This window comes from Schistocerca gregaria, chromosome 1 (assembly GCF_023897955.1).
Source record: "Schistocerca gregaria isolate iqSchGreg1 chromosome 1, iqSchGreg1.2, whole genome shotgun sequence".
In the NCBI taxonomy this organism is placed as follows: Eukaryota; Metazoa; Arthropoda; class Insecta; order Orthoptera; family Acrididae; genus Schistocerca; species Schistocerca gregaria.
The window spans coordinates 330,573,804-330,600,578 of NC_064920.1; the positions used below are offsets into that span (position 1 = coordinate 330,573,804).

Below are 26,775 nucleotides of genomic sequence, written 5' to 3' on the forward strand. Positions count from 1 at the left end.
ATTATCGCAACATAGACCTACATTGACGTCTTAATCACTCTCTTGCTTGCCATTGTTGAAGAGGAATTCGGGGATGGCGATTGCATCTTTCAACACCATCGAGCACCTGTTCATAATGCACGTCCTGTGACGGAGTGATTACACGGCAATAACAACCCTGTAATGGACTGGCCTGCACAGAGTCCTGACCTGAATCATATAGAAAACCACTGTGATGTTTTGAAACGCCGACATCGTACTAGGCCACACCGACCGACATTGATACCTCTCCTCAGTGCAGCACTCCGTGAAGAATGTGCTCCCATTCCCCAAGAAACCTACCAGCATCTGATTGAGCGTATGCCTAAGAGAGTGGAAGCTGTCATCTTTGCTAAGGTTGGGCCACCACCATGTTGAATTCCAGCATTACCGATGGAGGGAGTCACGAACTTGTATGTCATTTTTAGCCAGGTGTCTGGATACTTTGATCACATAGTGTATTTGCTGACGTGTAATACCTTCACCGACATGGAGAACAGAGTAAAAAATTGGGAGGTGTTACTTTTCAGTGCGCTCTTGTGTATAATTCAATGACATATAATTTAGGAGATAACACACAATAAACATTGAAATGTTTGGAAAACCAGCTTTTGCCGAAACGGGAGCACAAATTACCCAGGAGTAGAGTTTAAAACTACCGTACGCAAGTAAAAGAACTCTCTTAAATGCTTAACGTCAAATATGTAACCCCTTACTTAATTGTAGAGCAGTCAGAAATCTGAATCTGTTCTATACAATGGAGTTGGAGTCTGGTGCTGTATTAAACAAGCGCAGCGTGTGGCCGTCGGCGGACACACGGTCTGGCGTGAGGCCCTGCTGTGTGTGTCGGCTGCCTCGTGACAGTCAGTGTCTTGAGCACTTCGTTCCCATACTGAAAGTAAAGAGCAGGACACTGAGATAGGATATCTTCAGGCAGTTACAAGCCGCGGTTCGCAATGGCGTCTAGGTGATTAAGATATAACTAGCGACAAGTACGTGTTACGAGACCTTGTTCAGTAGCATTTGGGCGACCGAATGGGAAGGGAATGGTGTCGGAGGGGGAGGGAGCGGGAGGGGAAGGGGAACTTGGCGCGGCGCACGTGAGCCTGGCGGGAACCGGTGTGAGCAGCTCGGCGCTGCCCTACGCTGCGCGGCGCAGTGCTGTCTGTCCCGCGCTCAGCGATCAACGTCCTTCTGACACGGTAAGCGACCGGCGCGGCCCCACAGCTGCACGCAGCTGCGCTCAGCTCTGCCCCGCTGCCCCTGACAGTGAACCCGCTGCCCGGCGCTTTGTGACGTGTGCGGTACGTCATCAGAGCGTTGCGCAGTCAGTGCTGCGACACCACCGCGTCGACGCGTAACCGGTGCTCCGCGTCGCGAACTAACAAGCGTTAAGTGCTACCTAAGGAACAGAGTGTGAGCTGCAAGGTAACTTCTTGATCAAAAATGTGAGCCGGACTGCGACTTGCAGCCGGTCTTCATAAACTTCACTGCACGATATTTCGGCTGGACAACTGCCAGCCATCTTCAGGTGAGCCGAACGAGAACTGACGAAGACGTTCTCCGCTCCAGCTTATATAGTGCGCTGATAGTACTGCTGCACATGCGTTGTAACTGTGGAGACAGAAGGGCCACACCGCCCAGTGGCAGCGCCCTCGCTGGTGGAACTGCAGTACTCAGCTACCGTCGGTATTGTCGCTGGCCGCTGCTATCGAAGTCCTCTGGCGTCTTCGTCGAGCGCAAATTTCGGAGATGACGGCATTCCATGCGTTATTCAATTGGTAACCACTCTCACGGCTCATTAGATTTTCCGCAATGCGTATTTCAACTGATACTTTGATAATGGAGTCCCAAAAGTTCTTGCAATGGCCAAAATCGAAGTTTTGTCGTACTCCATTGAGTGTCCGTTAGAAATACAATGTTCCGCAACTGCAGACTTACTAGGCTGCAGTAGGCGAGTCAACGCTGATGTTCCGTACAACGCTCTTCCACTGTACGCGTTGTCTGTCCTATATAGGCCATACCACATTGACACGGTATTTTGTAAATTACCGCCTTTCGCAGTAACAAATCATTCTTCACCGATCCCAGCAAATTCAAGAATATTTGCTATCTTGAAGGAGATATTTCCGACAAAGGGAAGAAAAGCTATAGACTTGGCTGGCGCGTCCTCCTCTTTATCCACTTCCCGGTTCCTGGCTCTAGTTGCGAAGGCCCTGTTAATTTGCCGGGTCGAGTACCCATTGTCTCTGAACACCGTCCTCAAATGTGCCAGTTTCTTAGGCAAATTCTCTGCATCTGACACTGTGTGTGCCCTGTGTACAAGCGTTTTAAGTACACTCATGGTCTGGGATGGGTGACGGCAACTTGAAGAATGCAAATACAAATCAGTCTGAGTGTGCTTGCGGTAGACAGAGTGTCCCACAGTGCCGTCACTCTTCCGTTTTACCAAAACTTCCAGAGATGGAAGGCAGCCATCTTTCTCTAGTTCCATAGTAAATCGAATATTCTCATGGTTGGAGTTAAGATGATGAAATAACTCCATTAACTTTTCCTCTCCGTGGGGCCACACTATGAGAGTGTCATCGTCGTATCTCCAAAAAAACAGTTGGTTTACTGACCGCTCTCTCCTCAAAATCCTCCATAAAGAGGTTAGCCACCGGAGGAGACACAGGGCTGCCCATGGCGACAACGTCAGACTGTTCAAAATATTCCTGGTTAAATATAAAATAACTTGAGGAGAGAGTATGTCGAAACAAAGCAGTAATGTCCTATTCAAACTGTTGACCAATTAGAATCAAGGAATCCACAAGAGGTACTTTTGTGAAAAGGGAAACTACATCCAAAACTCACTAGAAGATCCGAACTACTTAAGTGGAGATCCGCCAGTCTGTTAATAAAATCAGCAGAGTTGCGTATATGGTGTGAACATTTGCCAACAAATTGTCTCAACAAAGAGGCTAGATGTTTGGCTAAATAATATGTGGGTGCGTCAATATTACTGACTATAGGCCGAAAAGGCAGACCTTCTTTATGCACTTCAGGAAGACCATACAGTCTCGGTGGTAGGCTGTTAGAAAAATTCACAGCTCTACAGTGGAAAATTCAGTTTAGAAATAACCATGGGGCTGCTACTTCGTGCCGATTTTGTTTCGAACATGAAACTTTGTCTTTCAGGCGCAATGCTAATACCTGCCGAGCTATCCATGCCGACTCGTGACCTGCCCTCTTCGCTGTTTCAGTTTAGCCAGTGCCTTTTCCCGACAGGCAGGCATAGCATGCAGGTGAGACAATGTGAAGTTTCCAGGATGAGATTTCAACTCTGCAGCGGAGTGTACGCTAATATGAAACTACCTGGCAGATTAAAACTGTGTTGCGGACCGAGACTCGAACTCGGGACCTTAGCCTTTCGCGGGTAAGTGCTCTACCAACTTGTAATGTTGCTGCTTTAATTTGATATAAAAGCGGTGCTGCTATTCATGGCCATAAGAGCGGTTTAAAAGCTGTGAGCTATTCGAGGAAGTTAACCTTGCATTACTGCGCAACTGTTTCACCAGGTATCCAGTCTAGCTTACCAAATTCCCAACCAGACTAACATTAATTATAATCTTTTAATAATCTTACGAAAACCGGTGATATATATAAAAAAGAGAATTTAAATAAAAAGAAATAAATCAGTTTATATTTGGAAATTTATTTTAACATTGATCATTGAAATTTCAGCATATTAAACTTGAGTCATAACTAAGCTGGTGCCTTATTTAGGATTGTGAAAATGTGAGTTTGTAATTATACGGAACACATCAAATATGGAGCCAAGATTGGGAGATTGCATACAACACTGCATTCATAAATTAACACACGAAGAACGTTGAAACGTATGCGAGAGGAAATTAACCACAACCAACCGATTCACTTTTCACCCAAAGAAGTTACGTTCGTAGCCCAATCCTGTCCGTCATTTAATTACCACACACTGTATACTAAATTCATACTAACTTTCTGTGAAATCTTCCCGAAAAGAATAGCTGAGGCCTACTTTGATGATTACACTATATGCTTCGCGTGGTCAGCTTGGTTTACACAAAGAGTGTAACTCAACAATAATTTTGATAATTAAAATAAATTACATCGAAACACAAATTACAAAAGAAAAACATCGAACTGGTTACTATCGTCTTACTATTAACCTGATGGGTCAAACAATTGTATAAGCATTTGGTACTGGTCTCACAAAGTACAGCCCACGTGGGTTGAACATAAAGAAAAGTTGCTATATTGAAAAATATTGTCAAGACGATACGTTATAATCTCACACACGTTCGCATTTAAGATTGATGATCTTAGTTACAGTTACGGATCATCCACACGTGGTTCCACTTTACTCACAAAGTAGTGACAAAGCAACTACTGGAAGTTATTCTGAACTTCACACTAGAATTACACTGCGTTACAATTTAAGGTAACATTAGATATTTTAGATATAAACCTGAAATAAAGGTGATTAAATTTTCAGTCCTACGGACTTAGCAGAGACATGCTTAGCCGGAGATCTTACCACTTCCGACGCTCGCTCCAGACCGACTGGCCTGGGCTCCTACCAAGGGTGCTTCACAGATACAAAACGGAAGTGACCAGAGAGGCAGCTTCCCATACCAACATGACAAGGGACCTACAGGGCCATACTAAGAATAGAAACCTCTGTGCTTTTAGAAAGCGTAGCTACCTGTTCCGACGTTGGTCCTACTGTTCTCTAGCAGACAGGCTTGTCTGCTACCATCCAGCATGCAACTAGAAATACATTTGCTCATTCATTCTCTCACACAGAAGGGAAGAGGGATGACAGTATCTTATCATACACAGTATATAAAAGAAAGCGGATGTAGGTTCCGTATGAGACTGTGTGACATAAATTACAAATAAACTATGTTTTTAATTGTAGTAGTGTGACAGGTCGTTCTTGTTGATGTGTAAAAGTAACACGTTTTACTGCTCAATCTCCTCCCAGATAGTCAGAAACACCACAATAAATTTAGAAGAGGAATTTATGCCGTAAGTGACAGCAGATTTAAGAAATTAACGTGAAAGGAATCCAACAGAGATCTTTCATAACCCCAACGCTCCGGGAAAAGACTGTGCGGGGAATTTTCTGGCCATGCTAGGACATTCCCAAACAGGCTTCTCACACCCAACTTAAATCAAAAATGTAAAGAAAAGGCAAAAGGTCACAAACTATTTGCTAAAAAACAATAATTTCAACACATCTTTAGAATCTACCAATTTCAAAGAAAAAAACAAATCTGTGACACGTATTTAAAAGATAGTGTAGACCTAATTCGGTCAGCAAGTAAAAACAATGGTTCCTGTGTCATTAATAAGAAAACAATTTCTGATTTGTTACTCTTATGGAGTTCACCAGTATTTGCTCATTGAAAGAGCCACCTGATCACAGGAAAATTTAGGACTGTTTATTAAAAAGTAAAATTTATGAAAATAGCAAAGGTGCCACAGCAATTAAGAAAAAACATGAAAATAACATCAGTATTGTAAAGAGGAACATTACAATGCACAATACGCAAAAGCAAGAAAAAGATAAGAGAAAAAACATGTTTTGCGAAGTGGTTATCGCAAAAAATTCTATATCTTATAAAACTAATAATTGGCAGAATTAAAATAACTTTGTGGCACTAATTTAATCACTCTACTATACTTCAGTTAGTTAGCAAACAATTAATTATGTAATTGTTACCCTTAAAGGGTTCCTCACTATAAATATGCCCCATGCAAAGGCTAATCGATCACAGTCCTATGATCATGAATAGCTGACTGATAATTCCTGGGCAAGGATGACACTTAATGGCTCTTCTTTGTGCCACCCTTAGCTACCAGAGAACATCGAACTACGATTTACTGTCTCTTGACAGTGGGCATCCGCCAGGAAATGTTGATAGGCGTAGTTGAAGTCTGCCAGTTTCTCTGGACAGTATGTGTCAAAGGGCTCCACGCCCCTTTTTCCCCGGTCTTCTGTCGTTTCAGCGCTGCCGTCTCGTCACGGTCGCGTGCGTGTGGTGCGTTGACAGCTGACGGATTTCCGCGCGGTGGACCGCTCAGCCATCTCAGGTCATCGCCTCCACGAAGGGTCGCACTGGTGCGGCTGGCCATTAGCTCCGGGTTTAAGGGAAAGTGTTTGCCGCGTACCCTTCTTTTGTTGCCGACCGCGCTCCCGAAGTGGCCCGGCTGACAGAGTGTCCTGCTGGGAAACCCGCCTGTTTACAACTAGTCCTCCTCCTCGCTGCTCCCGCTGTTTCGTAGGAGTTTAGACGGTTCGCTTTCAGGTTCTCAACTGCATTCACGGAAATTGTTCATCGTAGTTATGTGATTACAAAATGTCATACATAATACCACTTAGTATTGTCTTTCACAATTTTTTTAGAACAAAAGTGAGACTTAATTTTTTTAAATAAAAAAAATTAGATGAATCGACAATATAAAAATAAAAGTTAAATGACTTGACAATGTAAAATACAAAAGTGAAATGACTGGACAGTATAAAAATAAAAATTAAATGAACTGACAATATAATATCTAAATTCACATCACTAATGTGGTTCACTTGCGTTTTAATAAATCAAATGCTACTTATTAATTCACTAAAATGAACAGGATTATACCTTGTGTAAGTATAGGTCAGGAAAGCATAGGGTTCAAATGGTATTTACATACACACATGCACACCTGTTGAATATTCTACAAACTAACTACCCATACACAAGAATTACTCAAAATTCTACTTTAATCCACTACTAGTTAATCAAACAGGCTACTTTAATGCTACTTAAACACCGTGTTTATACCACTACAACATTGTTCTAATTCGTCCTCTTCTTGACGCTCGCGGCATATGTCTTGTCACATGATAAATATAGAGAATCTTTCCTTAAACATACATAGTAAAAAGAACACATCAAAACATTTATACCAGTTGACACACGTGATAAGAGACTCGTAATTATACATTTATCATACTGATATATTCACACATAAGACAGTAAGAAAATTTCATCTAAAATTACGTTATCACAAGAATTAATCACACAGATGGCTCTGAACGAGTTAAAATATTTTCATTATACAGGTTACCCATTTCGTTCCTTCTTTAAATTACCTTTCGCTTCCAAATCAGTTATTTCGCCTGTGGTGGTCATTCTGGATTCATTTCTCATGAACAGCAAAATTGTGGTCACCTCTATTCTGTAAAACAGTTTCGTCTTAACATATTGAACTTACAACAGACACAAAAGATCCGAATCCTCCTGTAGTTTAAATGACAATTTTTTTGCTTCATCGTTATTACCTTAAACCAAGCTTTCCTTCGATCCCATAATCAAAATTATTTAACCTTCCTCTACCCTCAAGAGGGAAATTTCCTCAGTACAAATCATATAGGCTGCAGTGCATCCCGCACCAGCGAAAACAGTAAGCTGTAATGCTCACAGCATCAGCAAAACACATAAACGTCGCTTTTCTAGAACAAGTATTAACGCAGAATAATTTTTTAGGCTCTGGCTCGACATCAATCAAGGCTACAGAAAGGATCCATATTTCTGTTCCATTCTCCATTTGCTGAAAAATTGCTCGTATTTGACTACCACAATAATATTTCAGGGCCACGTAAATTACACAAACCGCAATTCTTCTTTAACCTTGAAGGGAATCAGTATACTGACGAAATCCACAGACAGCACTTTACATACTCAGCTATAAAGAACAAAAAAGACATATATCATCAATATTAACATATCATCGCATATTGGGAAGCCAATGGTTAAACAATCGTATTATTGCAACCTGTTTTCAAGATTCCAAACTTACTCATTCCTTTCTCAGAGTTCTCCTATCTTAAAATATTCATACAGCACACATACTACAGCAAGAGATCCTCATTTATACTGACAGATATAGAATAGTAATAGATAGATAGTAGCACTGAAAGCAGAAAATCGGAAGCAAGGCTACTAACAGCTGGGGACCTGGGTTTGCCGGACCCATTATACCCACATATCGGACATTCCCCTCAGTTTCAGAAAATACCCGTTTATGATTCCTAAGTAGGCAATACAAGTTCTCCTTTTCCCTGTCCGTGGTTCTGACACCCGCGATGCTCTTTCTCAGTGCATCAGCAAAAACAACATCTTTCCCCTGCTCACCAGACGTAGAGCACGACTCACTTATAGAGTTCACGAGTAACTCCAGTCTCGGTTGCGACTCGGTTTGAGCTTGAAATTTTAGGCAACTAATTTTTGACTCGGCACGTAATATGCATTCATCAAATACTAAATTAATTGGCTGATCCCCAACTTGAATCGTCATTACTCCTCCACCCATGCCAATTACTGCATGGTGGGCATTCATGAAGTCATTGCCACATTCAGCATCGGGAGCACAAAGAAGTTGTACTCAAACTCTCTTCCCTGGCAGGTAAAATTAAGCCGAGTCTCCCTTCGGATTTCTACGCTCTTACCGTAGATTGCACCCTTCACCTTTATTCCTTGCCCTTGAAAATCTGGCAAACAGATTTAAGAAATTAATATGAAAGGAATCCAACAGAGACCTTTCAAACTGAGCTTCCCAAGCACGACTCACGAAGCGTCCTCGCAGCTTCAATTCTGCTAGTACCTCGTCTCCTTCCTTCCAAACTTCACAGAAGCGACCAATGGCAGAATTGAATCTGTGACGATGGGTCGTGCTTGGGTAGCTCAGATGGTAGAGCACTTGCGCGCGAAAGGCAAATGTCCCGAGTTCGAGTTCTCGGTCCGGCACACAGTTTTAATCTGCCAGGAAGTTTCAATGTGAAGTTTGGGAGAGAGAGGCAAGTTCAGACATGGCGCTGTGAGAGTGGACAGTGAGACGTGCCTGTGTGAATAAGCAATGTCAGCAAAAGTCGAATACAGTCAAACAATTTTAATCTCCTAGGACGTTTCTGTACACAGTCCGCTGCACAGTGAAAACACGTTCTGGAACCATTAAGCTGCCGCTAACCTATTCACCGCCATTTCACTCTACCAGGAATGGCAGTCGATCAAAACACATGGGTTGGGCGGAAATATAGAAAATATGGAAATCCTTACTTCAACGTTGACGCGTATGCTAGCCAAGTCTGCAGCTTACACTGTTGTGTTTGACCGTGAGCGGGAACTGTGCGGTGTCGCCAATACCTTGCAAGTGACAGTCGAGGTCAGTCGTGTGTGGTTGTGAGTGCATTGTGTCGCAGCTAGGCGAAGTCGAACGTGGATAAATTGTTAGTGCACGCACGGTGGGCACTTCCGTAATGAAGGCAGACCAAGTTTTACGTGTTCCAAGAGAGACCGTATAGTGGATTTATACCGCATACAGTGAACGCCCGTAAACAATAGCCCCTAAGACACAACGAAGACGAAAGTGTGAGCTGAGTCATCGTGAAGGTAATGATCATAAGGCTAAGAATAGATGGACGATAGTTGCAAAAGCCACTGCAGAAGAGAATGTCACACTCGCTAACTTTGTCTGTACCAAAACAACACGAAAGCACATCCATAAGCACGGAAGTGCAGGGCAAGCTGGAATTCCAAAACCACTCATCAGTGATCCAAATGTCCGTAACAGGAAAACATGGAGCCGAAGCCATAAAACCTGGACTACGGATAAAGTCATTTCGCCAGAGGAATCTTGTTTCAAACAGTTTCCAGCATCTGGCAGAGTTTACGCCCCAAGATTGAAATAAGGCAGAGACTCGGTGATAATACGGGCAGTCATATCCTAGTATTCCATGGGCCCCATAGCTGTCCTACAAGGTCACATTACTGCAAAGGATGACGTGTCTATTTTGGATGATCAGGTATATCCCATGGTCAATGGTGACGCCGTGTTCCAACATGACAGTGACCCTCTCCACACAGCTCGTATCGTCCAGGTCTGGTTTTGTGAGCACGAAGATGAATTGTCGCACCTACCCAGATATCATCATTATTACGTTTTCTACCGAACTTTGGAGAGAAGGGCGCGTGATCGCTTGTCACATGCTTTATCGTTAGATGAACCCGTCACTATTTTGCAGGAAGAATCGTAAAAGACCCATTTATCCTCTCCGAGACGACTAGAAGATATTTTTCATGCCAACGGTTTTCTTACACCGTATTAGACACGTTAACGTTTTCTGTTTTTGGTCTTTCTTTATTTTTATCCAACCCGTCTATAGTGGAGAGGTTCTGCTGTGTTTGTGAAGAAGTACATCTGAGATGAAAATTGGTCTATGAGATATTCTTAAATAACTCATACGGAAAGGACACTAGAGATAAAAAGCAATGGCCGTGTTGCGAGTTGTAGGCCACCAAATGTGCTGACATCTGTCAGAACGCTTTGTGTTAGTTACTGCTATTAGATACGCTGTTAGAATGACTGATGTGGCACAGAATGTGGCTGGTACGTTATATAAGCACATAACGCCACGCCAGTGAGCTCGTGCTGTTCACTATTGTGAACGGTGGAGCAGTTTTTCGGTGTCCCACGGTCTGGGGTTTTGGTCAGATGATGGGTTGGTCTTTACTTGACCCTTCTAGGTGTCAATTTACAGCCGGCCCGAATGGCCGTGCGGATCTAGGCGCTACAGTCTGGAACCGCGCGACCGTTAGTTCTAAGTTCTAGGGCACTGACGACCACAGCACTTAAGTCCCATAGTGCTCAGAGCCATTTTTTGTCAATTTACACAAAATGAAGAAATGAAGAAAGCCAGCTGTTGAACGAATATTATTTTACTGTTTATAACCGGTTTAGGAATAATATAATCCCATCTTGTGTCATACATTGTTAGATGGAAGCAATACGTTACAATTAGGGATAAACAGTTATTCAAAAATGAAAATTTACAATAAACCAATGACTGTGCATTATTGACATAAAGCATAACTACCGATGTTTTCCACCCTATGTCGTCTCTAGGACAAAAAATTCCGTGTTCCAGTTTATAAAGGAGGGAACCTAATAAGTTAACAAAATGAAAAATTCCTCAGGAAACCACTTTCATAGAATCACGAAACTCCTTCGGAATACTAAAAAAAGGAAAAGGACCACACAATACGAGGAAGAGACTTACATACGACGTCGTTTGGCCGTACTGAAAGAAAAAACAATGAACAGCTGGAGGAAGAGACTGGCGCAAGCGCGCGCCATATGTGCCGCAAACCAAGTTGTTTGATACAGCTATAGTAGGTTTAATTAAGAGCGCGAACGGGAAACCAGGATAAAAGACTGCGGATACTCTAAACCCTATGGAGGAAGAAAACTTAAGCCTCTTGATGTAAATCACAAAACTGTGTAACCAATACATTCACCAATTTGTAGAAAAAGATCAGACTAGTTGACCAAATTAGAGTTAAAGAAGGAAATTCTCCAAAACAGACCAAAGGTAACTTAAGACACAACCTGAAATATGTCTTGACTGGCTAAAATACTTTTATGGTACGGGTATATACGTTCGTTAATAATTTAATGTTTAGAGTGTAGTCTACGTCGAATTTCTATCCCTTAGATTACGTTAAATATCCGATTTTTATCTACAGTGTGCAAAACGTGATGGTTACACGCTTTGTGTCTTATATCTAGATGTACAGCAGCGTTTAGAGCACACACACTCCTTTATTGGGTTTAACTGATATCGTTTTAAACCTTCCACCTATCACAGCTACAGTACTTGCAACAACATGGTTTGCGTCACGCGTCACGCGTGATTCTCACTTGGCCCTCCTCTCAGCAGTTTTCCTGTTAGACTGAATTTTCTCATGTCGAGAAAAGAGGAGCAGCGATCTGCTTCATTTGATAAAATACTTTCTATAGCCAAGATCGCAGTAATACTTCTTTATTTTCGACAACCAGTTTCGACAGACTTCACTGTCATCGTCTGGTCTATAGCGCAGTGCACGTACATGTAATATAGATCCTTTCATGATTTACGAGGTAATATTTGAGAAAAACCGACTTTTTTTCGTTGACATTACAAGAAACGGAAAAGGAAATTGTACGTTTGCAAACCTTCAAAACTTTTTATTTCAAAAATTGTTCGTTGTGATTTGGAACCTCATGCTAAGTTGTCACATTAATGTAGCACATTATTCAAACGTTTCTCAGAATTAAAAATAAAACATTTACTATCAAAAAGCACCTCGTGCAAATGGCCATGTCCGTATATGCTGCGCTCACAGATGACCGTTAAGTATTAAAAATCACAATATACAGTATACGCACATTAGCGCATCTGTTTATGTTAGCTTGAAATGTTCCATTCTTTGATGATCCTTCGTAGACGGCGTATACGCAACAACTAAATGGCAGCGTTACAAAGTTAGCACGTGTACAGCGTGTTACAGCCATTAGATGCTTCTTACGTCGATATCATGAGATCAGAGCGTACATGCGAGTATAGGTTATTGTCCATGTGCACAAAATGCTTTTTGATTGTAGAGGTTTTATTTCTGATAAACTTGTATAATGTGTTACATTTTATCCAATAATATGCCAACTTGGTACGACGTTCCAACTCACAATGGAGGGGTTTTGAAACAAAAATTTTTTAAGGTATGTCAATGCAATTACGTCAAATCAAGAAAGAAGAAATGTTACATCCACTATGTTACAGACCACAAAATGACAGCAAAGTGTGTGGAAACCGTTTGTCAAAATAAGGAAGTAGTAATGCGATCTTGGCTATAGCAAGTTTGTTACCAAGTAAGACCAGATGTGCAAAACGGTGTTTCCTGTCCGAATCCTATGTAATAGTCTTTCATATATTGTCCTCTTCCTCTTTTTAACATTTCGTAGGTGTTTCGTGAATGTGCAGATAATGGTTTTTAACAGATTTTTTCGTTTTGAAAACATCTTAGGTTACATACTTTATAAAGTGGGAATTGAAGCTTTCGTTCCACGGACGACGTAGGGTAGAAGAAAAACTTATTTCTTTTCGCTTTATGTTAATAATGCCCTGTCATCAATTTACTGCTACATTTTCATTTTTGAATGAATATTTATAAATGTGTACAAAACACAACTATTTCCTCCCGTCCCTATCTTTGACTTCCGTATCTGACAACAGAACCACGACAAAACTCATGATATATTCCCATTTCTGTCGCATCTACATACTTGTACACGTCCGGCATGTTGTCGTACAAGTCGAAACAAACAAGTCGTGACACAGCCGCCAAGGTCTTCTCCAGTATCAGCGTAGCGATATACATCGAGCCAGAGGCACTAACGAGTTTCATTCTATTATTTCAAGGGTTATATGCGGATTTATTGAACGTGAAGCTAAATATGTCAAAAATATAAACGTATTGAGCTACTTTACCTGTTTTTTGAACACGATAGTTCACATAAATACAGTAAAGAAAATATACAGACAACCAAGTGTTCCTTTGTACAGAATGTCTTTGTTGTGGCTCTGAGGGAGTATTGAAGATCACGAGACGGCACAAAACCTGGAAAACTTGTCAGCTGATTATTTGTCACTTCATAGAGAGTTTTTTTCGGAGAAGCGTGACACGGACGGATACCGGTGCTTGAGGAGCAAATGCACATAACTTCTCCTTATCTCACAGTATTCGTCAAAGCTTATGAGAGCTTTCCCAATCAATTTCCAACAAATATGTTGACACAATAAGGTAATTAAGATAATACCTGCTGAAAATAAAACCAGGCGTACACCGCAAGGTTGGTTTTAACATGGCGTGGCTCTCGTTTTAAGCACGCCGTATTGAAGGCAGATACGCCCTAGCATAACGCCAACTTGTGAATGTCGCTTCCATGCTGACATTGTACGGCGTCACCAGCAATTTAACATGGAATTCCAACTACGGTAAGGGCTATTTTCAAATGGAGACCGTATTGACAGAGATTTCTTTTTAAGAAGTGTCAGTCGTTTTTTACTGAGCCAAGGTTGTCAAATAACCTATCAACACTCCCATTATTAATTTGAAGAATATCCAGACCTCATTTCTAAGTGATGTTTCCTAGAATCTTTCACTTTCGAGTTTATCTTTCCGTAGCTTATCATCCTACTGTAGCATCGCTACAAAAAAGCTTTCAGTTTCATCATCTACTGTTTTCCCACGGTCCATGTTTCTCTTCCGTAGAACACTGTGGTCAAGTCCCTTTTCTTCAGTTCTGTGCCTAAGTTTTACACCAGTAGAACTCTAACGTTAAGGGGATAGTTCTTGTCATGTGTGCATGTACCGTCATCCCTCTAAGTCGAACTATTTTTTGTAACCTTCCAGCCGAAAAGACATTTTTTTCACAACTTCTCCTGCCGTGTCAACTCTAGTTCTATGTTTAGCAATTAGCTTCTCTCTGTTTCCCCTCTGAAAATGTTTAGTAGCCTTGGTCATTATTAATCTTTACTCTGTTTTGTGTAAACTGCTCACTTCATCCAGCATTTCTTCTAACCCTTCCACTGAAGTAAGAGTCTCATGATGTTAGCTAACATGAGGACTCTAATAGTCAAAATTTTTCACTAGGTCCATAAGTTCCACACATTATCTCGATTTTTGTCTATTACTCCTTCCTTTACTTAGCACAGACTGAAGGTTTTTCTCTCCACTATAATTACAATTTTTGAAATAGGTTATAATTTATTATTTGAACTGTGACCCATACAGTCATTTCCCAGATTATCAAAAATCTAATCAAACGTTCTGTCTCGACAAAGGTTTATGACCTTCGTGTTGTCGCTCCTGACAGCTTGTGGGGGAAGCCTGCTGTTGATTGATGCGTTGAAGGTGAAATTTGATTGGTGAGGGTTAGTTAGGTGAAACTGAGTCAGTCTGGTTGGGATAATGGTTTACATTGCTACAGCTCATCAAGTTTATGCTACGACGGATGAGTAACCGAGCTAAAAGAAAATAGATCTAAGACACCAACACCAGATGTCCTTTCGAAAACCGTCGTGGAATAAACGATTTAATGTCCCATTCCAACGTATTATTTGTAGAGAGATTCCCGCCGTCAGTTCCTTATTGTTTCGGCTGATGAGACGTCGTGAAGAGAAAACTGTCCACTGATTTGATCACAACTTGCACACTGCTATCTTTCCTACCACTGACGAACAAAACCCTACGAGGGAAATTTCTTCCAGCATCTGGGCGAGATTGGTGACAGCTATTTGTGTTAGTAAATGCAATGAGTAAGTAAGCCTTTATAATATGACTTATACATTTCCAGGTATCTCTGAATGAAACGCGCGGGGGACACAAAGTAATTTCTTAGATAGATGAAATTCAGTCAAACTAGTTCGGGTAATGGTTTACAGAATTACTTCTCATCAGGTACTGTGCACCTTCCTTTAAAGACGAAGGGGCGCCAAATTAACAAAGATTAGCTAATTTTAATTGCAAATGATCAATACTTAGTACAACTGCATCTCCTCGCTGACTGTAACTTCGCTTAGACAGAAGTAGCTTTAAAAAGAATGGAGATTGTGCTTTTACACCCAGTCGTCGACATCTGTACAGATAAAAGCATATCTTGGATGGAGAAGGATGGGGTAGCCTTTTCCAAAGAGCCATCTCGCCAATCGTGTTAAGCAATATGTGGAAATCTTCTGGATAACCGTCCTTCCGATAGAGTTCATTATCCCACCAGTGTGCAGCCCCTTAGACGTGTATGTTACAACCACTATCATCCGCATAAATCATCCTACTCCTTAAATTTCCCACTGGACATAGCAGTTCTTCGCATACTTTGATACGCGTCTCGTGGGACTGAGACTGAGGTACATCAGTCGTTGTACCTTTCGTACGTCATTAGAGTGAAACTACTTTGAGAATTGTATTTCAAGCAGTTTCTAGAGCTCGATACTTATTGTCACGTATGCGGTTGTTATAGTAAAAGAAACACAACCTTTTGGCTCTCGCTCTAAAATTTTTCCTTTCCTTTACAAAGAACTGAAAGACTCCATTATGAAAGCACGCATTACGCAAGTAAAACATCGACATTATCGAAGCTCAGCTTCATTGAGTCGTACTAAACATTGCTAACTATAACTGGCCCGTAACGCAAATGAGAAAACGTTATGAGTGCTCTAAAATACGTAACTTAAGAGCTATGGCCATTTGTTCAGTAGATATGTTCCACAGTACCAACGATGAACAAGTACTCACGCATTTTAGAGTCCATATTTACTGGCCTTTCTTTATTCTTTTTGGTCATACCACCTCCTCCAAAAATACGGAAACCGAAGTGTACGCAGTAGAAGAGATGTGTTTCACAATATGGAAGATGAAAAAGTGGTCATATCTCTTAAAGTGCACTTTTTAGTGCCCATGTGTATGGAAGTTTCCTACTCTACACTCTTAGCAACAATAGTACCGGTACGTGTATTCCACTGTCAGAGGAATCAGAACAATTTTCGCTTATAACTTTCGATTCGTCCGTTTCGGGACCATGGTCTCTTACCTCAAACTGATACATTTACTCTTCCCATCATCAGTGAAATTTTGTACCATCATAACGTAAACGCTCTGTATATCTTGCTTCTACATTATAATTCGTAACGAGGTGTTGCGGTATGTTCGAGCGCTGTTCGGGATTGGAACGGTGGAGGAATAGCTTCAATGTGGTTCGACGTACCCTCTGCCGGGCGCCTTAATTGTGCAACTGGAAAGTAATCATGAATATGTAAATGTGTAGATTTATTCTCTTTTTGTTCTTCACAAGAAGCGAACACTTACTTCAGGTTATATAACGTGAGCACGATCATTTTAGTGGTGGACTATAACACTCTTGCGGAAAAAACCATAACTATTTTGTTTCTTACTTCTTGTATGTGATGAACACAGCGACAGTTCTTAGTCATTCTACAAGAATTTCACGTCTGCGTTTCGTAATGCATTCGTTAACTCAGTTTTGTGACACTGCACTACTGGCTCACGGCGAGCAAACTGATATCTGCTGTTGCACATTTCCCTAAGAATATAACGATGTAAATGGCGGTATAAAACTCAGGTCGTTGCCCCTCCCGCGTCAGGTTCTTTGTTTCTCACAGTCATACTCACTTTATCAATGTTTTGTACTTTATGTATACCATTGTGTGCCCATCTGCCTTAGGATGGCTTGTCTTAAGTATTGCCCGTGGCGTATCTCATATTGTCGTAGGAACTCATAAAAGAATCTGATACGCCACGCTATTGTTCTTCAAAGAGTTACTGCCAACTGGAGACAGAGCAGCTGTTCTTAGTACTACTAATCACATCGTTGCTTAAAGTGAAGATTATTGACTCATGTTGCCGAGGGGAACATACTGGACTGGAAACACTGGCCACGGCTTGAAAAATAACACTCAGCAGTGATACTGCCGAACATCAGTAGATTCCTCCTTCCATTTGTGAAATGTCATATGAAACGACAGCAGTCGCGTTTCTGAGATCTGTTTCTCATCTGTTCAGATGTCTGCCGCCAACGAGAGCCGATTTTACTTCAAGGCTGCCTACTTGTTGTAAAACAGTAATTCAGTAACAGTTGTCTACTGAGTAAAAAGTTTTTGTTCTCAAGGTAAATATTGCATGAAAAAACATATTTTTTCTCACAGGAACATTAATACTACGACGCATTTAGTAGTTCCGATATTCCCATGCATTTGCGTCGTATCTTCATGAATAAACGTTTTTTAAGCATTGATGTACAATAGAAGTTCAGTAAGACGTTGCCATTTTCAAGGTGTCTGGTATTTTTATGTGTTTACAGTTACCCTCTTTTATGTTACAAGAAGGCAAGATTTTGCTAACAAAAGCTTTATATAACATCTTTAACTGAAAGAATTAAGTAAATTTGACGATGCTATGTCGAATTACATTCTCATTATACTATGGCGAAATAAAAGAACGTGCGGAAATTATACTCTTACTTAGACAATAGTACGTATTTTCCTACATTTCAATACCTCCTGAGATGTGTACTCGAACGCTGGGCAGATTCTTAATCATAACATTCGAAATTGGTGCAAAATATTGCAAACACACACAAGTTAGCGTATTTCCCGAGAGATGCGATTGTTGTCTTGTATTCAACGGGACCACTGCTTTTGTAATTATTTCATTTTCCTCGTCTCACAGGAAGCATTACACAGTGGACCCAGTAGTCTAAAACAGCTCTAAATAGGGGGGCAGAAGAATATTGGAGAGGAAAGTTACAACCAACGGCAACATAAACTCAGTTTCAGAGAATATGTTTTAATGTACATATTCCGTTGCGCTAAAACAAATGCTGTCGGGAGTAATATACAGGGTATTTCACAAGGATATTCAAATATTTTAATGTGTTATGCTACAAGTAAAACTAAAGGAAAACTTTGATGGTGAACATAGGTCTGCAAATATTCAGTTACGGAGTTACGGCTAATAAAAGATTCTGCCTGAAATTTTGCAACCTCGCTAATATGAAGCCATCGCAAAACTGTAGGAGGTTAAAGCAAAGCACGATTAACATTTATTTTGTTGTTTTTGGACTGGTGAATCTAATGAAACATGTCCCAGATGTGTATCTGCAGTAATTTCCCAGAACATCCAGAGAAGCAAAGATTATTATACAAGTAAATTTGTTTGTCATTGTTGACAACCGTGAGTGAGTTGTTTCAGTCGTTTCCCAACCTTGAAACGAGTTAGCTTTCTGTATGGTTCAGTGAAAGAACGTAATAACATTAGTGGCTTTGAAACCAGATAGTAGCTGTTGTACTTTGTACATTATTTATGAAAGGGGGATGCCATTGAAATTTACAACAGAGGAATACGCCAATGTGGTGTACATTTACGGCAAATGTGATGGTAATGATAAGGCCGTAGTTACCGAATATCGAGTACGTTAGCCAACGGGGAGGGTTCCGAATGCACGAACCATTAGCGGAGTATTTCGAATGTTACGGGAGACAGATTCTTTACCTAGCGTTCGTAATCAGTATGAGCCCTCGATACGTGAAGACAATGATGAGGATATCATGGATACTATTGATCGTAGCCCGGGTACAAGAATACGACATATCTCTGAACAATTAGGCATTTAACAGTCTAAGGTATGGCGTACACTGATGTACAATGTTCTGTATCCTCACCATAAACAATAACTCTATCATTTACATCTGGGAGATCCTGCCCTTCGTTTGGAGTTGTGTAACTGGTGAAATACTAATCGGCAGTTACACAAATGCATTTTATTTACTGATGAGGCACAGAGATGGTATAAAAACGTTACGTAACGAACACGTTTGGTCTGAAGAAAACTCACCTCCAACAGTGAATGCAATTTCCAAGAGCGATTTAGTGTAAATGTGAAGTGTGGTATTCTGTTGTATGTAAACTGGGGGCCTCGTCCTGGCCGCAGCCGCAGTGTTCCACAACCCCACGACGACTACCGCAGTCCACTCCACCGCCCCACACCGAACCCAGGGTTATTGTGTGGTTCTGCCCCCGGTGGGTACCCCCAGGGAACGTCTCATACCAGACGAGTGTAACCCCTACGTTTGCGTGGTAGAGTAATGGTGGTGTACGCGTACGTGGAGAACTTGTTTGCGCAGCAATGGTCGACAGAGTGTAACTGAGGCGGAATAAGGGGAACCAGCCCGCATTCGCCAAGGCAGATGGAAAACCGCCTAAAAACCATCCACAGACTGGCCGGTTCACCGGACCTCGACACAAATCCGCCGGGCGGATTCGTGTCGGGGACCAGGCGTTCCTTCCAGCCCGAAAGTCGTGCGTTAGACCGCACGGCCAACCGGGCGGGCGAAGTGTGGTTTAATCAACATACATTTGACTGGACCATTCATTTTCCGACGACGTCTAACTAGCGAGATGTACTTACAATTCCTTAAAGAAGAAATGCTCCACTTGCTACCTGACTGCAAATGTATCTTATATTTTCAACATGACAGAGCACCTCCGCATTTCACCAACGCCGTTATTACACATTTAAATGAACATTTTCCCCGGAAAGGGATTAGTCGTGGTGCTACACGCCTGTGGCCACCCGGATCGACCGGTTTCATGCCAATGGATTTTTGTATATGGGGATGGTTGAAGGACATAGTTTATGAGTACGAAGTCAATACACATGAGGCATTACTTGCTCGCATTATTAACGCAATAGACGAAATTAAGAAAAGAAGCTAAAAAGAGCAACGAAATCTATTCATACACTTGCTACTATGTTCATTGAACCTGGTGGAAACATTAAAAAAAAATGGTTCAAATAGCTCTGAGCACTATGCGACTGAATGTCTGTCGTCATCAGTCCCCTACAACTTAGAACTACTTGAACCTAACTAACCTAAGGACATCACACATCCATGCCCAAGGCAGGATTCGATCCTGCGACCGTAGCGGTCGCGCGGTTCCAGACTGTAGAGTCTAAAACCGCTCGGCCGCTCTGGCCGGCAGACATTTTTGAACATTTTAGTTAATGTATTGTCAAAGTGTATGTATATACACTCCTGGAAATTGAAATAAGAACACCGTGAATTCATTGCCCCAGGAAGGGGAAACTTTATTGACACATTCCTGGGGCCAGATACAGCACATGATCACACTGACAGAACCACAGGCACATAGACACAGGCAACAGAGCATGCACAATGTCGGCACTAGTACAGTGTATATCCACCTTCTGCAGCAATGAAGGCTGCTATTCTCCCATGGAGACGATCGTAGAGATGCTGGATGTAGTCCTGTGGAACGGCTTGCCATGCCATTTCCACCTCGCGCCTCAGTTGGACCAGCGTTCGTGCTGGACGTGCAGACCGCGTGAGACGACGCTTCATCCAGTCCCAAACATGCTCAATGGGGGACAGATCCGGAGATCTTGCTGGCCAGGGTAGTTGACTTACACCTTCTAGAGCACGTTGGGTGGCACGGGATACATGCAGACGTGCATTGTCCTGTTGGAACAGCAAGTTCCATTGCCGGTCTAGGAATGGTAGAACGATGGGTTCGATGACGGTTTGGATGTACCGTGCACTATTCAGTGTCCCCTCGACGATCACCAGAGGTGTACGGCCAGTGTAGGAGATCGCTCCCCACACCATGATGCCGGGTGTTGGCCCTGTGTGCCTCGGTCGTATGCAGTCCTGATTGTGGCGCTCACCTGCACGGCGCCAAACACGAATACGACCATCATTGGCACCAAGGCAGAAGCGACTCTCATCGCTGAAGACGACACGTCTCCATTCGTCCCTCCATTCACGCCTGTCGCGACACCACTGGAGGCGGGCTGCACGATGTTGGGGCGTGAGCGGAAGACGGCCTAACGGTGTGCGGGACCGTAGCCCAGCTTCATGGAGACGGTTGCGAATGGTCCTCGCCGATACCCCAGGAGCAACAGTGTCCCTAATTTGCTGGGAAGTGGCGGTGCGGTCCCCTACGGCACTGCGTAGGATCCTACGGTCTTGGCGTGCATCCGTGCGTCGCTGCAGTCCGGTCCCAGGTCGACACGTACATGCACTTTCCGCCGACCACTGGCGACAACATCGATGTACTGTGGAGACCTCACGCCCCACGTGTTGAGCAATTCGGTGGTACGTCCACCCGGCCTCCCGCATGCCCACTATACGCCCTCGCTCAAAGTCCGTCAGCTGCACATACGGTTCACGTCCACGCTGTCGCAGCATGCTCCCAGTGTTAAAGACTGCGATGGAGCTCCGTATACCACGGCAAACTGGCTGACACTGACGGCGGCGGTGCACAAATGCTGCGCAGCTAGCGCCATTCGACGGCCAACACCGCGGTTACTGGTGTGTCCGCTGTGCCGTGCGTGTGATCATTGCTTGTACAGCCCTCTCGCAGTGTCCGGAGCAAGTATGGTGGGTCTGACACACCGGTGTCAATGTGTTCTTTTTTTTCCATTTCCAGGAGTGTAGTAGAATTTCATTCACACTGACATTTGCTTTTTCTACTTTTAATGTGAACTCACGTATTCTATGGTATTAATAGAAGCAGATTATCTGACACATTCATACAGTTTCAGTTAATGTTATTATCATCATCATCATCATCATCATCATCATCATCATCATTATTTTTCCAAAATGAAATTCTCTACAACTTCTGTTGAAAACTTTGTGCCCCCGCATCTCGTAGTCGTGAGGTAGCGTTCTCGCTTCCCACGCCCGGGTTCCTGGGTTCGATGCCCGGCGGGGTCAGGGATTTTCTCTGCCTCGTGATGGCTGGGTGTTGCGTAATGTCCTTAGGTTACTTAGGTTTAAGTAGTTCTAAGTTCTAGGGGACTGATGGCCATAGAATTTAAGTCCCATAGTGCTCAGAGCCATCTGAACCGTTTTTTTTGAAAACTTTGTGCAATTGTTTGGAATTAGAAAAACAAATTGGGTCAAGTAGTTAATAAATGAAAAATTTTACGGAATTACTTCTTTGTCTCTCGGAGGTTGTGCAAAACTACTGCAGATACACGTCTGGGACATGTTTCATTAGATTCACCAGGTCAATAACAACAAAATAAATGGAAATCGTGCTTTACTTTAACGTCGTAAAGTTTTGCGATGGCTTCACATTAGCGAAGTTGCTAAATTTCAGGTAAAATCTTTTATTAGCCGTAACTTCGTAACTAAATATTTGCGGACCTATGTTTACATCAACTTTTGTCTTTAGTTTTACTTGTAGAATACCCTATTAAAATATTTTCATGTCTTCGTGAATCACTCTGTTTTGTTCATCGATTGGTAACACATGTAAAGAAACCTTGACTTTTACTGTAAAAGACGATTTGGTACTGTAAGGCATTTTGACGGTTCTTTGCCGGTTCAGTTACTACTCTGCGTAGAAGGGAGTCACTACTAGTGACTATAAACAATTTGTAAGCTCAGATATGTATCATCTAGTATACTGGTTTTTGTATTACATTTTTTAAAGGTTCGAATGAGAACTAAGTATCACACACTGTCATAGATGTTGGACCACAGTTTGATAGTATGACAGAAGCCTCGACCTATGCCCTAGTCACATGGTTCAAATGGCTCTGAGCACTATGGGACTTAACATCTGTGGTCGTCAGTCCCCTAGAACTTAGGACTGCGTAAACCTAACTACAACACCCAGCCATCACGTATGCCCTAGTCAGTGCGAACACTATCAAGACACTGAAATCGGCTATAAAGACGAGTGTGTGGGGCAACTTTCTCCTTATGTTGTGAAATTCTAGAAAAATTGTATGGAATTCCTCGTGGAAGGTATGAGACTTCAGCAATGTCAAGACAGGTAGCTGAGGAGAATGTCAGTGTTTAACATCCCTTCGATGACGAGGTTGTTACAAAAGGAACAAGAGCTCGGATTAGGGAAGGACGGAGGAGGAAAGCGGCCTTGCTCTTTCAAAGGAATCATTCCGGAAGTTGCCATAAGCGATTCAGGGAAATCACGGAACACCTAAAACAGAATAGCCAGACGAGGGATTGAGAGTCGTGCTCCCAAATGCGAGTCCAGTGTTCTAACCACTGCGCTGCCCCACTCGTTCAATACAGGTAGACTGTAATACGTAACTATACAGAAAGGTAGCACTACGCCTTTCCTCGAAACAAATCTGTATGTGTTCGTTTACATTTCGTATACATGAACTGATTCACATAAAAGAGGGGACTGCGTATTAGGATTAGGTATCATCTGAGATTTCTCATCAAATGACAGTATCACATTAGCGGGTATCTTCCTGTGCACAACGGAAGAACATCGCAACTCATACGATACAATCAGTCAGGAGCTCTGCCTTCAAATTGAAGGTTACTCAAGTGTGTCTGTGAAGAAGCACCATTATCAAACAGTCACTAATCACTCGTTAGCCCGTCAAGTGATTTTAAAATACTCAAATAACAATACCTTAAGACTAAAGTCCAAAGTACATTTATTACTATATTTGTCCCGCTCTACATCTGTTTCTACCTGTAAATGGATACTCCGCAAATCACACTTAAGTGCCTGGCAGAGGGTTCATAGAACCAGCTTCACAATAATTCTCTATTATTCCGCTCTCGAGCAGCGCACGAAAAAAGAAAAAAAAACACAGAAACAAAAACAAAAAAAACAAATTGCGATATCATTCCGTGCGAGTTCTGATTCCATTATTTTGTTATGATGATCGTTTCTCCGTATGTAGGTCAGCGTCAACAAAATATGTTCGTATTCGGAGGAGAAAGTTGGTGATGAGAAACGCCTTTGCAAGTTCTGTACCATGTCCGTGACAATTCCTTCCCTGCGTCTCGATAATATAGAACGCGCTGCTCTTCTTTGAGCTTTCTCTATGTATCCTAAATCCTACGTGGTAAGCATCCAACACATTCTGACTGAAATCGAACATACGTAGCAAATTAAATGTGTAATTCAATCGCTCGAAGATATATAAGCTAAGGTTCGTTTTCAGTCCTTTTTAGTATCGTTCTGTTCTTAGGGCGTTTTAAATGAAAGCTGTATCTCTGTAATAAACGAAAATTTGTTCCTGTAACCTATGACTCGGTAAGCGTACGTGCAGCAGTGTACTTTTGCACAAGAATGGTCGCAGGAGCAGTGTAAACGTGCCCGCCCAAATAGCAACTTTTTTTATGACGAATAACGTTTTATTATTGACTTCGTGTCTAGTGAATCCGTGGAACAAATGAAATCCGTTGCAGAATGGAGGTCGTCTGTGATGACGAATATCTGAAGCAGCACCAAGGCTTCAAAATATCTAGGAAGTTCCTAAATGGCTTGACGTCCAAGATTGATGTTTTTCTTTCGGATGGTTGAATCAGTCGCGATACAAAATCGCCAGGCGATTTTGAATGCCACTAGCGTATTCACTATTCATCACATGACACTGTGCAGGATGTGCCTCAGTTTCATAAAGAGTCTGCAAGCTAGATGGCCAGAAACTGACTTTAGTATTAAAAATCGACGTTTTGATGCGATTGAACAACTTCCACTGTACTTTGAACAATAAGGACAGAGCTTGGTTGTAGGAACATTCTGCCACTACAGTTATGGAGTGATCGTATGTGTTTAATGATAATTTTGGGATCACTTCGTGTGCTTCTGCTTTTTTATTTGCACGTTACTTCAAGGATATGGTGCATTTCCCTTCTGACACCAAAATTATCCACAAGACGAAGCATATCTTCAAAATACAGAACACGAAAGATGTAAATATGAATATGTGAATGTTTGAGAAAAATAAATTTTCACACAGCACTTCCTCCGTGGAAGTCTCTGTGTTTGTTCCTGAGGAGCGTGAAACTTCCGTAAGTCTTCTCAGTGGGAACGGCATCGTGTCCGTGACTGACAAACGGTGATAGTCAGACGTGCTACAGTCAATGAACGAGAATGATGCATCGCCATTCAACAAAGAATTTACATAAGTGCTATCGTATGATACAAGTCATTTCGTAACATAAGTAGTCAGGAGTCATGGAAAACCATTACATTGTACCTCAGAACTGCAACTGATATGACAGTCGCAAGAACGGTTAAACCATCTGAAACTGATTTAAATCTCAGTAGATAAAAGACGTGGAAACTACGTATAGATTGTGTAAACTCACCTTAACGCAAAAACTCTTTTATATCCAGCAGCTAAAGTAACTCCTGTTTAACTACAGGGTGGTCCATTGATAGTCACCGGGCCAAATATCTCACGAAATAAGCATCAAAAGAAAAAACTACAAAGAATGAAACTCGTCTAACTTGAAGGCAAAACCAGATGGCGCTATGGTTGGCCCGCTAGTTGGCGCTGCCATAGGTCAAACGGATATCAACTGCGTTTTTTAAAAACAGGAACCCCCATTTTTATTACATATTCGTGTAGTACGTAAAGAAATATGAATGTTTTAGTTGGACCACTTTTTTCGCTTTGTGACAGATGGCGCTGTAATAGTCACAAACTTGTAACTACGTGGTATCAAGTAACATTCCGCCATTGCGGACGGTATTTGCTTCGTGATACAATAACCGTGTTAAAATGGACCGTTTACCAATAGCGGAAAAGGTAAATATCGTGTTGATGTATGGCTATTGTTATCAAAATGCCCAGCGGGAGTGTGCTATGTTTGCTGCTCGGTATCCTGGACGACGTCATCCAAGTGTCCGGACCGTTCGCCGGATGGTTACGTTATTTAAGAAAACAGGAAGTGTTCAGCCACATGTGAAACGTCAACCACGACCTGCAACAAATGATGATGCCCAAGGGGGTGTTTTAGCTGCTGTCGCGGCTAATCCGCACATGAGTAGCAGAGAAATTGCGCGAGAATCGGGAATCTCAAAAACGTCGGTGTTGAGAATGCTACATCAACATAGATTGCACCCGTACCATATTTCTATGCACTAGGAATTGCATGGCGAAGACTTTGAACGTAGTGTACAGTTCTGCCACTGGGTACAAGAGAAATTACGGGACGATGAGAGACTTTTTGCACGCATCCTAATTAGCGTCGAAGCGTCGTTCAACAACAGCGGTAACGTAAACCGGCATAATATGCACTATTGGACAACGGAAAATCCATTATGGCTACGACAAGTGGAACATCAGCGACCCTGGCAGGTTAATGTATGGTGCGGCATTATGGGAGGAAGTATAATTGGCCCTCATTTTTCGATGGCAATCTAAATGGTGTAATGTATGCAGATTTCCTATGTAATGTTCTACCGATGTTATTACAAGATGTTTCATTGCATAACAGAATGGCGATGTACTTCCAGCATGATGGATGTCCGGCACATAGCTCGC

The 26,775-nt window shown here is 42.2% G+C and overlaps 1 protein-coding gene across 2 annotated transcripts in view; it reads left to right on the plus strand.

Moving 5' to 3' along the window:
- Nucleotides 1-1,039: 1,039 nt before the first annotated feature.
- LOC126285150 (uncharacterized) overlaps nucleotides 1,040-26,775 on the plus strand; it is a 73,223-nt gene continuing 47,487 nt past the window's right edge. Inside the window, exon 1 of one of the 2 annotated variants that reach the window (XM_049984822.1) lies at nucleotides 1,040-1,220. In XM_049984822.1, coding sequence (XP_049840779.1) covers nucleotides 1,065-1,220 — 156 coding nt within the window. In that variant the 5' untranslated portion in view covers nucleotides 1,040-1,064. Of the gene's footprint in view, nucleotides 1,221-1,367; nucleotides 1,550-26,775 lie in introns of those variants that run through there. The other variant, XM_049984883.1, reaches the window with a different exon arrangement.